Source organism: Lates calcarifer, linkage group LG19, assembly GCF_001640805.2.
Source record: "Lates calcarifer isolate ASB-BC8 linkage group LG19, TLL_Latcal_v3, whole genome shotgun sequence".
NCBI classification, from domain to species: domain Eukaryota; kingdom Metazoa; phylum Chordata; class Actinopteri; family Centropomidae; genus Lates; species Lates calcarifer.
In genome coordinates, this window is record NC_066851.1 from 8,869,408 (window position 1) to 8,882,382 (window position 12,975).

At 43.0% G+C, this 12,975-nt stretch overlaps 1 protein-coding gene across 1 annotated transcript in view; it reads left to right on the plus strand.

The window, feature by feature from the left end:
• Window positions 1-12,975, plus strand: part of LOC108898039 (AT-rich interactive domain-containing protein 1B-like) — a 168,646-nt gene that overhangs the window by 18,790 nt on the left and 136,881 nt on the right. Inside the window, 1 exon segment of the mRNA XM_051078138.1 lies at window positions 5,977-6,180. Coding sequence (XP_050934095.1) covers window positions 5,977-6,180 — 204 coding nt within the window.

A 12,975-nucleotide genomic window follows, 5' to 3' on the forward strand; every position in this document is an offset into this window, starting at 1 on the left:
CAGATGAAGCAGCTCCTCTCCTTCTCCTTCTCTCCCTCCTCTTTTCCATTTCTCCCAACCTCCCCTCTCTTAATGACGTCTTTGTGCTGGCCGTGACGAACCCGACACTCTGCAACTTTTCCTGATGCACATTGGAGGGGGTTTGGAAGGGTGCGGGTGTGTTTCTGAGCACCCTGATGTGTGTGTGAGTATGTTTGTGTGTGGTGTAAATATTGGTGTCAAACGCAGAGGGCACACCGATCAGCAGCTCCGAGGACAACGCAGGAGAGCGAGCAATTATGTGTGTCGCGCCAAACACAAAAGCACGCATAACAACAGCCTCTTATCTGTCTTCTCTCTGTCTGCCTTCTCTTTCTCAACTCTCAGCATCATTGCCAAACATACACTGCGTATGTATACATTTTCCCTCCACCATCTCCTCTGTGGCTGTCACTGCCCGCACCTCTCTCCCTCTCCCCCTTCAGATGATTTCATGCTTCTCATTGCTAGCCAGCCTTCATGCCTAGCTGCCTGTGCCATCCAGGCATACTGGGCTGAGGAAAGGCAATTTGGCTCTACCCAGCTCCCCGCGGACCAGTGCTACTCTTCACACTGTCATTCGTTACGAGACTTTTTACTAACAAGGCGCGTGTACTGAGATGCAGGATGAGATTGTGTTTCAAGGCATAATTCACTGAATTGGGTCCTCTTAGCAATGCAGCAGTCACAAGGGAACACCACCGTGCATGCAGCTCAGTTACTTCGCTACACACTTACACAACAAGTTCTGTTCTTTTTAGGATAAATTGATTTAAGAAAAAAAAGATCTGTCAAGGCTAAGTGTTGTGTTTTGTTGTCAGCATTTAGTGTTTAGTTAACTTGCTTAAATCCTGGCAGTGAAATGGAGTGATGAACCGATGCTAAAGAGTGATCTATTCCTCATGGAGGCCGGGCAGGGAGGAGTTAACAGCACGCTGCTCCTCTCCTCTCCGCTTGATGACATCAGTATTGTCTCTGCATCCATGAAATTAATTTTTCTAATCTTAGTCAGCAGGAGCGGGGGAATTTGCACACATTAATATGGAACTCGATCTGTACTCGCCCACTGCTGCAGTCTCTCTTCTCCCCTTTCTCCCGCCCCCTCTCCTCCTCTCCCATCTTTTCTCTTTTCACCCTTTCTGTTTTTTTTTTCCTCCCCTGCTTGAAACAGTAGGCCCAAATGCACAAGGTTTCAAGCCTGAAACGCCGAGCTTTGTTCTGGAGGCCGAGGCATCGCCGGGCCCCGCAGCGTAATAGGAATTGGAGAGTGCTCTGCTGCATGGTATAAATAAATAACATAAAAGACAAGGCTGATTGTCCCAGCAGACCAGCCGGCTCTGGCTGTAGCATGTTGATTCTCCAGAGACAGACGCGGCACAGAGGATAAAGAGGATCCGTTGACAATAATTATCCTTATTTGTTTCTCCTCACAAATACACACAGGCTAAAATGGTTTCATTACACAGGAATAAAAGCTGGGATTCTGCAGTAGTCCCTCCAAGAAAAAGAGAAGATAATCAATACCAAAAAGGCATCTTGGGGCTAATTTTCATACACAGTCGGGTTTGATGCATCTTCTTAAGGTGATACTCAGAACCATTTTCACATGGCACTAATTTGCGCCATGTGAGTGCCAAATAGGTCTTTACGCATAATAGCTGAAAAAATGAATCCAGTACTTTTTTTGCACATCACACTGAAGACTAAGGAGTATCCACACAGCCAAGTACAATGAGGTGTAGAACACAAATACAGACTGTTACCTGTCCAACAGGAAAAAGCTGTTGTTGGAGGCAGCATGAAACCCCCAGGTGATATAGGGGATCATAATAGTTCACTAAATTGCTCTTTTGAGGTTCAGACAATTTCTGGAGTAGCCGTCGCTCAATAAAGCAGCTTGTAGCCCATAAAGAACACATGAGGAACATCTTTTATTACAGTGTTGTTGTATAAAGACACTATAGCCCTATAGGCTGATACCTGTAGAGTAGCAGCACTGATCTCACTGTGTTGTTGCTACACCTGCTTAGTGGGTGAGCCTGTCTCTGTCAGCGTTTCCTCTGTGCGTGTATGTGTGTGTGTGTGTGTGTGTGTGTGTGTGTGTGTGTATGGATTGTAAATATCTGAAATGAAGGACTGATGCAGACAGGTGATGATTTGGCCATCTAGTGTGAAGGACAAGGGTAGCAATAGCCACAGGGACACAGTGTGTGAATTACTCTGTGTGTGTGTTAGTGTGTCTGTGTGTGTGCGTGCTCAAACACGTTCATTCACCACGGCTGATAAATCAGAGGATTTTTTTTTTTTTTTTGAAACAATCCCCGCATTCAAAATGAAATTGGAATAATAACCATTTACCAATATTGTTTTATGTTTGTTTGATCCCAGTGTGTGTCTCATAATCCACGTATCCAAGCCCTTTGTGTCGAGCATTTTGTCTCTTTCTGATTAACAACTTAGCACATTAAAGTGAGAAGGAGTAAAATTATTTTCGCAACATAAAAATGCTGTCGATTGAGCTCAGAAAAGCAATTTAGCAGGTTTCACCCCACAGTAATTTCACCCATGTTCTGTTTTAATGGCTTTGTTTTGCAAAAAAAAAAAAAAAAGAAAGAAAAAAAAAGCTCATGACAGTCAGAACACTGGAGAGGAGTTCATAAATTGAATTTTAAATTTAGCAGTTGAATTACTATTGTCTCCCATGCCTCCTCCCCCTCCTCCATTGAATGGCATGCCCAGATGAACAAAAGTGAAAAACACATTTGAAGAAAATAAAAAAAACATTTCTGTGTATTCCCTCTAGTTTTTTATCTGTTGTCCCTCCTGGCACAAACACGATTCACTTCGTGTCATATTCATAATTTTTTTCCTAAGTACAGCCATTTCTCTGAGGGGTGCAAAAAAAATAATGTTTCAATTTGTCAGGAATTGTTGTCGGGTTTTTTTTGTGCCTAGTGGTGTGAGGGAAATGGTGGGCATATCTCTAGGAAAAAGCTGCAGTGGGCTGAAATCTCATTTAGTGGAACTTGTCATGAGAGCAGATATGAGGCTCTGTTCAGGGAGGCAGAGAGTACTCATTTTTTTTCCTCTGCGGACAGGTGTGGATAATGCCATGTGTGAAAGACGGACCAATGTATCAGATTGCGCTATATAATTTTATTGCGGCTGTTTTATTTAAGAAGTGTGTATGAGAGAGCAGGAGAGAGATGAGATCAACAGTGAGAGCCAGTGTACGGTTTTGCTAAAACACATTTCTGTGCATGTGTGTGTGTGTTTAATCGAGCATCCGCTTCTCTGCTCCCAAAACTCTGAAGTTGTTTTCTGTGTCCAGTGCCTTTCTAAGTGCAGCAGTTACCATTTTTTTACCTTTTTTTTTTTCTTTTTTTGCAAACAGTGTGTGCACTTGGTAGCCGTGTGAAGGGATTTACTTGTGTAGCGCTCAGCATTTTTTGGCGAACGGAGGACCTCTTGAGATGGATTGGTGAACTAGATGGAGTTGGGGGAGGGGTGTGTGTGTGTGTGTCCCATATCACGGGTGGCACAGTGCCCTGGATTTTCAGAAACTGGAGAGTGTCACCCTTTTATGGCAGATATTGCTTAGTGGACCTGTGTGTGTGTGTGTGTGTGTGTGTGTGTGTCTGGCTTGTGGTATATTGTGGGTGTACAAACATTTATGCAGGTCATGTGTTGCCCTCTACTTTTGCAAAAACACCATTATCGCTACATCAGAAACATATGACCAGCGTCTGTTTTAGCACATCCAAAATTCCCTAAAACAAATCTCTCCTTTGATGTTCACTTGGCTTAACTCTGTATATTGCTCGGTTCAGACATACTGTACTTAAGGGCTGAATCTATTTTAGTTGCATTCTGAATGAATTTATTAGATCACTCTCGTCCCTGTTCAGTCAGGCTCTTCATCGTCTTACTGAGCACTAAGAAGCGGGGACAAATTATAAGATGATTCAATGTTTTTTCTCTCCAAAAAGATCCAATCTGGAATAAATTTAGCTTCTTGAACTTTAAGTTCATCCGTCCGTATTTCAAAATTACAAATTATTTTTTCTATCAAAAACATTTTTAAATGAGTTTAACTCCAAAATGGCTCATAACTTATATGATTATTCCCTAAAGTGTTTTATATTATTGCTGCCAATCATTTTGTCAGATGAGATGTCAGTTTTTTGCAGTGGTTAAATATTTCATTTTAGATCAGTACTGCTGGTGACTTCATCCTCTGCAGTGTGGGGAATGCTTTACTTATTAGGAGCTTCATAGGTGGATGGCAAGGTAAAAAATCCAGTACATGAGCGGGGCTACAAGCATGAATTAACACACAATGAAATGCCAAAAAGGCGTTTTTTCTCTTCCTCAGGATTAGACTCTTGAAATCCTGGTGATGCTGCCCTTTGCAGGATAACACCACCACCCCACCCCCACCTTCTCTCTCCTCACACTCGCTGACATACACCTCCATGCTGTGAAATAACTTTTTAGACACCCAAGAGCACTCATTCCTCTCTCTCTGGCTTTCTTCCTCCATCTCTCTCACTACCCAAACAGACTTTTCTCTGTCTCTGCCTCTCTCTCTCTTCCACACTCTGTGAAATAGTCCAAACTACTCCACGCACATGCCTCAGTAGACAAAACCACTTTAAAACTAGAGCACCGTAACTGTCCGCACGTAACCTGCTGAATAAAGTGCTCCCATCCCCTGACATGTCTTCTTGATATTAGCCTGGCAATATGAGGCAGCAGCAATTTCTCCTCTACGCTAGACGAGGTGATATTGAGTTGGGGAGAAGAGAGGGAACTGAGGAGGGAGCTGGTGGTGGGAAGAGGGGGGAGAGATAGGGGTGTGGGTGTGTGCGTGGGGGTGGTTAGTTGGAGATGAGAGAGGAGAAGTGAAAGTGTGTGTGTGTAAGAAACAGTAGGAACAAAATGTCATAAATCACACATGATCCTACACGGCGGAGACAAAAGGGAGAAAGTATGAGAGGAGAAAGGGGAAGATAGAAGAGCTCCACATTATCTGCCCGGCAGACAGACAAACACGCCGCTACGGGTGACGGATTAGCATTAGCCCAACGCACTGTACCGGAATTTTGCCAGTGGCTCACTGAGACCCCAAACAACCCCTAAAAAGTCTCTGAAATACTTACAATGGAATAAATCGCCCTTGACACCTTCTTTCTTCTCTTTGGTTTTTTTTTCCCGCTCATATAAGAGCTCCCGAGGTGTGGCTTTGGAGAACAGGTACTTTGACTGCTTGGCTGCCCTGAATTCCCAACAGGGATTCAAACCCACAAACCTGTTGCAAATGCAAAATTTGAATCCCTGCCACACTCTCAAACATTACCTGTTCTCTTACTTGAATTCACGAGAGCAAAAACCCAATGTAATAATCACTATTTTTGCCATTTGCTGTAAGCAACAGCATAGAAAGTGAGAAGGGAGCGCTGCACTATGATTATTGGCACCGTCGGGCTGCGGTTGTGGGAACAAGGCCATGGAGTTTTTTATGGCTATTGCTTCCCATCTCTTTAAACAACATTTACAGCACTTTTAAAACCCTTTCAGACATTGAAACAAAGACACAAGCTTCAGGTTTTAATTTAATCATTTTACTTTGGCCCTCCTCCAGCAAAGTTTGCGCCCGATTGCTGTGCAATAAACATCTTTGCTTACTTAATTCCATTTGTAGTTCATTTATGACCTGTACACATTAATTTAAGGCTTCCACTTGCTGTGCAATTATAACATAAATCAATGGTGGCTGCGGTTTGGAGTGTGCACACTAAGTGGACTTCTGTCAGGAGTTCCAACTTGGCAGATGGCGGATGGATTCATCTGAATGCCTCTCAGATGATCACAATGCACCGTCATGAATGAATGTGAAATATTAGCCAAGTGAGAAATGCTGATGACATATCACTAATCCCTCTTCTTCCTCCACAGGTGTCCTCCATGGACTTCATGGCTATGAAGCGCTCGCAGCTGTACGGCATGGCCAATAATCCCTACTCCGCTCCACAGCAGCCAGGGGGCGGTCCTTACCCCCCCAGCCAGCCGTACACTTCACCCCCGCCACACCGATATCCAATGAGCATGCAAGGGAGGGGCCAAATGGGTATAGGCGGGATGCAGTACCCTCAACAGCAGGTATGTCAACAAAACCGAACGCTGTGTCTGCGCACGTGTGCGTGTCTCTCTGTAGCTTGTTAGTGATTCAGCCCCCCTCCCTCCTCCTCTGCAGTGCCATTCCAGATATTGTAGCTGTATTATAAGCAATATTGCGGTGGGACGTTCGCTTCTGGTCGTGAACATTCTCCAGCGATTTTCCCCTGAAGGCTTGGCATGTTCAATTTGAGACGCAGCCTAAAATACCAGGCAGCGCATCTCACACCCTGGCATGTGGTGGTGTCACTCCTGTTCATCACTCAGTTCCCTTCAGACTCCCACTGGAACGAGATGGGTTTGATGCTGAGTATGTGTGTGTGCAGTATGCGTGGTATGTGTGTGAGGATGTTCATTTCCCTATGCATGTGTAATGGAGAATTTGTATTCTTTATTATGAATTTCTATATGCTTCTGTGTGTGTGTGTGTGTGTGCATGTGTGCGCGTGCCTGTTTGATTCTTTTTTTTTTGTATGCATGCGCCTTTGATTGTGTGTGTGTGTGTGTAGTGGAATGCTCACTGTGTAGTAAACATAGATGCAGCACACCCAACCCACGTCACAGTCTCTGTGCGACACAATAGGCCTGTGTTGGAGACAATAGTGCTTCTGTCTGCTTTATTGAGTCTTAAGTAAATCCCATTTGGACTGGAAGGGTGTGTGTGTGTGTTAGAGGGAGAGATAAAGAGAAAGTATGCATGTGTATTAATCTGTGTGTACTTTATATATGTGTCTGTGTGTATGATGTGCATGTCCCACATTTCTTAGCAGTGAGTGAACTTCTTCTGTGTGCAACTGTGGAAGACAATTTAGTTCCATCAGTGTAGGTTGTGGTGAAACAGCAGTACTGAGCGCCACAGCAAGAGGTGGGAGGGGGTGGGGGGGCACAGTGTCCCCTGCTGTCACTGCCTGCTATATTTAGGCAGCCTGGTCTGTTGGTCTAGGCTTGGACACCTCTCATGAGGCCAAGCAAGCTTCCACACATAGCAAGACCACAGAGAATGAGAGAGAGAGAAAGAGAAAGATGGAGAGAGGAGGAGGGAAACACAGATGGACTGACAGACAGACTTCCTACATTGTCTAAAAATATTGTACAAACAGGCGTACATGAAGTAGCAGAGAAAACTGATGTGTAATGCTCATGTATTTATACTAACACTCTTTCACATTATGTAGTTAAGACATGGGCTGTTTTTGGTTTTTTTTTTAAGAAAACATCATGTGGTCTTAGAGAAGACATTAGCAAATTGGGTTACTGTGTGGCGCACAAAGAATTAAAGGGTCATTACGCTAAATTTACATACGTGAAGATCGGTTTACTCATTGTTGGGAGTTCATCTCAGATTGTGAAAACAGTTGTATCATGTGTTTTGTGGCTTTGGAGGAGCTTTTCTGAAGTCTGAGAAAATAATGAATAATGCTTTGTTGAGAAATGTGGTCGTCTCATCAGGCAGCGAGAGAAGTTGTATTATGGGAAGTGTACAGTCTTGTATTGTTGGAGTTACTAACCCAAACTACAAAGTAAAAGTCAGGATATCTTGACCTCAATTTACTGCATCAGTTTTGACAGTCGGTTAAAATCTGTGCCCTTCAGGTTCCCCAGGTTTATGAAAGAGCAACAATTAGTATGATCAAAATTATTATAAATATGTGTGTGTGTGTGTGTGTGTGTGTGTGTGTGTGTGTGTATTGGCTATATTAAGGTATTTATATTTGAATGTGTATTTGTGTTTGTACTATTTTGGTTATGGGTGTGTTGGCAGTTACATGTGTAACAGGCCTATACTATATAGCATGACAAACTGCTAATGTATTCTATCAAGTAATTTCATTTTTGTCTCACTGGTTACACTGTGCTCTGTAGTCCTAACAGGGAGGGTTCATCTCAGACTTCATTACCCAAGCTGCAGGTCTAAACCTCCTCTGACGCATTTTGATGATGTCGACACACTCCCAAAATAAGCATTATTGAGCCAGCTCAGGGATTTTGCACTAAGAAATACACACAATTGGAAGCAAGTGGGGGAGTATATGTGAAGGCGCGCTGTGCGTAGAGAGTAATGCCAACACAAAATGACGTACAGTCAGTCACACGCACAAAAATACATCCCTGGTACTGTTTTGTGATGAAATCCTCGGGCGTATTACATAGGGGAGGCTGAGCGTCGGCGTAGCAATCACAGCGTAGCGCTATGGAACGTAATTAGTTCAAATAGAATTAGTTGTTCACTCTGGCTATAGCCATGGGAACTGCGCTTCTAAAGTTTCTAATTATCTGGCTCTGGCTTTAAAAGCAGCACCACCGCATTGCCTATCTGCAGCCGGTGAAATCTAGCTCACAGTAATGAGTTCGGAGGAGGAGGTTTAATTCCACACTCTCAGATGAGCATAATGAGCCTCACCTACAGAAAAGCGGTCAGGGGTCTGATCAGGGAGGAGCGGGGAGGGCTAAAAAAATGGATGCTCCAGATGTGTACTGCAAAATATACTGTACATCAAGTCTTAAAGCGACTGTTAATTACATATCAAAAGATGCAACAAATGCAATTAAGATGGACATGATTTCAGCTGTGTCTGGAGGAGGAGAAATCAGACATCCCACCCTCTTTCTCAACCTCAAACGTTGCAAAATTATCCCAGGATCAGCTGCAAAGAAACAATCGCCGGCTCGACTGTGGCTGCATCAGCAAGAGGGATTGTGGGTGATGTTAAGACACGGCACACACAATCCCCCATGATGCACTGCGCTTCAGGGCTGAGACCTCAGCTTGTCACAGCCAAGCATGCTGGGATGTTGCCAGGCAACGTGACGTCAACAAAGATATGTGTGTACGTCTATCTCTGTGCTTTCCCCAGAACTGAACGACTGTGTGTGTGTGTGCGTGCGTGTGTGTGTGTGTGTGTGTTTCTGCGTGCGTGTGTGTGTAGGGGGTTTTAGCAGAGGAACAAAAGGTCCTCTTTGACTGCCTTTCATTATTATGATTAAATCCTGCTAAAATTAAGCCCCACTCGTATTAAATAAGAACTCCAGAGCAATACATACATTTCATGCAGTGGAGTTGGGCGATATGTACAGGGCTCACCTCTGTCCTCACGCTACAGCGTCAAAATTCATCTTTGTAGCAGCTTTGATATATGTCGTGGATGCACTGTGATTACACCTGATTACAGCAGCACTCCAGTTATTGCAAGTAAACACCGCAACCAGGTTTTCGATTTTAAATTTAAAAAGGGTCAGTTCACCCAAATTGCAAAAACACTTATTTTGTCACTTATCCTTAGTAATGTCTAACCACATCATAGTTTTAGTTTGACCAGGTCTTAGACATTTCCACTATTGCTATCGAATAAAGGCATAAAATGTAAACAGAAAAATTCAACCAAATATTGATTCAAAAACAACATATCCAGAATTTGAGCCCCCGTTACTTAAGAAAATGCAGTCCTTAACATTTTTAGTGGAACTACTCCAGAATAACAGGGTCAGTGTCATTATTTGATGCTTTGAGTGCGACAAACAAAAGCGTATACACTATATTGTATGATGATGGATATCTCAGAAAAAAAGAAAAAAAATGCTAGCATGACTAGATGCCATGAGATCTTTAACATTTCTATGGTATGTGTAAACTCATAGATCATCAACTCAGCAAATTCATGAATATATCTGTATTAATTATTTCCTAGAATTCATGTAAACACCTTGACTGAGCTGTTACGTTAATCGGGTTGTTCACAGTGGAAGGGATATTGGTGTACATGTCACAGTGTGTGTAACCCAGAGGCTATGGCTAACCCTTGAGTCCAGTTTGAGTCATCGTTTCTGAGGAATGTATGTTTACCTGTTCAGGCCCCCGAGCTTAATGTCTGGACCTCTCCTCTCTCCTACACATGCACAATCACATACATTCTTGTACAGACATTTTCCAGTTTACCTGTGTACACGCTGATGTGATCATACAGGCACTCTCACACACGCTCTGACACATTCTTAACGCTGCAGTTCAGTACCAATTAAGTACTCTGCTCTTGGCCTCCTTTCCTTAATCTAGTCATAGGAGGCATGCACAGACACCGATCTCACTGTTGATGTCTCAGAGAAAAAAAAAAACTCTGCCTCTCCTATTAGCCTCCAGCAAATAAGCCTAGAACTTGCATTAGGTGTTGTTAGCGTTACGCTGTGTCTGCATGCATACATGCGAGAGACAGTTTGAGCATGTCAGAAAGGGTGAGAGACACAGGGTGCATGTGAAAGAGTACATGCACATGTGGAGTTGGCAGACGGAGAGGAAAAGGAATTTGAAGGAAACATTAGCGTTTGATGTGAAAAGAGGGGAGGGGTGATGGAGTGGGAGAAAGAGCAGGAGAAAAAAAAGATATCCTGGGAAATGAAAGAGAGAGAGGGGGGGTAGAGAAAGAGAGAAAGGAAGGAGTGTATGTGTGTTTGTGTGTGTGGAGGAGGTTGAATGTGTCAACGAGTCAGGCAGAAACCATTACCAGTGTTGGCTGTTTGTTCCTTACACACCAGGCCAACTTAATAGAAGACAAGCATTTAAAGTCAAGTGGAAATGTGGCTGACCTGCTGCCTGTTCAGTCCATACAAACCGCAACACCCCTTCACAAAGTCCTCTGTCCTTTGCAGCTTTGTATACCTTTTATCCAGTCCCTCTCTCCTTTTAAAGATGACTTTTCAGGCATCATCTTTATTCAATAGTCATCAACTGGTAAAGAAAAAAGAACAGAAAAACAGTGCATCTGTGTTCTTTAAAAAGCATGCCTGTTGTCCTTTCAACTGGGCAACAGATGTGTGCAATCCTAAATTATATGCAGCATTTCAAGATTCTTCTCCTTTGTTTTTATTCACTTCATGTGTTACATTAATGCAATACAACAACATGTTTTACAGTGGTTTTCAGAACAGCTGAAACCACTAAACTAAAACGATTGTGAAGCAGTTATCAGCTAAGACTTTTATTGTGTTTTCAACTCTCAATAAAGTTTTGATTTGAATTTAAATATTATTATTATTATTATTCAGTTTATATATCTATATGTAAAAATGGTGATGGCTGAATTCCATTTAGGTTCTTCAGTTACTGGGACGACAGAATAAGCACAGAACACCATAAGCACCTGAGTAGAATAATGATTTTTGTCTACCACATTCTTATTCACTCTGCCCCCTATTAAAGATATTTTTTGTGAACATCTTAAAATTAGTAAATATCTAAGGAATAAAATGTAATTATTCATTCATCATTCATTGCCATCATGTTCTCCCTAGACAGTGTGTAGATTGTTTCACTTTTTCTATTGACATACTCATGACAAAAAGAAAAGTGAAAACAAAGAGAGACAATGGTAGAAAGTAGGGGAAGAGGATGTTTGAAGGGCCTGTGAGTCTAATTCACCCCATTGAGCTCCACCTTTCCCTTCAGTAAACTAAATAATACCTCAACTCTGTCTTCTTCACTTAACTCTTTCCACTTTACACACCATGAAACTACTGTAGGAACCCCGCTTTTAACTAAAACTTGCTAATGTAAGTCCAAATGTAAACACAGGCGGCGTCCTACTACCAAAGCCTGCTATCACTCTCAAACAGGCCTTTCCCACAGCAGACATTTTGTCATAGTAGTAAAAGCACAGATGTTACATTAATGACAGCTCTGCTCCATTCAAGTCTTCCAGTGAGCCATGACAGCGTGACACTGAGCCAACGTGCACGATACTACGACCCTGAAAACGAAGCATCTGAATGGAACTCGGCCATCATTGATTTTATTATTTAAACCAGAGCTTTTCCTACTGTGGCACAATGTTTTTCACTGGGTATCTTGATATCAAGAGACAACAAGGATGTTTGTGGTGTTTAGGTTACATCCATAATATTTGTAACTACTTACTAAAATTAGCCTGAGAGAAACACACATAAATGCTAATTAATTACAACAGAGTTTGTTAATATATTTTACATGGGCACAAAGTACTGATTGGGCTTTAGGGTTTCCATTAAAACAAAAAGCTGTAAAAATTCTTGTCTGTCCAAACATCTTCTTGTGGGATATCGACTTTAGCGGGTTAGATGGGTAATTTACGGCATTGATTGAGCCCGTGAAGGGGGGTTCCTCACCGATGGGGAGAGTGAGGGCCACTTGGAAGCACTTAGGGGCCCCCGGTGCTGGGGTTGTCTCTGGGGTTAATGCAGCCAGCGCTGCTGGCTCTGACGGATGGCTGGGAAGCCCCAATAAATCAGCCCCTCTGCCAGGAAAGATGGAGAGAGAGGAGGGGTAGGGGTACAAAGGGGACCACTCCAGCCTCTCATCACACTCCTCCCTTTTTGAAAGGATCTTGAAACATCAGTGGCTCGCTGTTCACAGTACACATCTCAACCATGTAGATGCACACTCGCACAACACACTCTTTCTTCCTCTTTCCTCCACAACTCTAGACCTGCACTCCACACCAGCTCATGCGACTCTGGGCACCTTACAATTAAAGAAGACATTAGGAGAGAGGGAGGGAGAAGGAAAGAAAGAGGGGGGAGGTTAAAAGAGGGGAAAGAAAAGGATTGAAAGAAAAGAGGACAACGATATGGAAAGGCTGATTAATTAAGGGTTCCTCTCTGGCTACAGAATAGATGAAGTTTCAGGATCAATTAATTAGCAAGCTAGCCTACGCACGTCAATGGCTCTAATAGCCTGCTCTCATTTGTAACTTTTATTACCCTGCTGCTGTAGAGTGGCTCTCAGCCAATCAGATGCCACATGGAGATGATGCT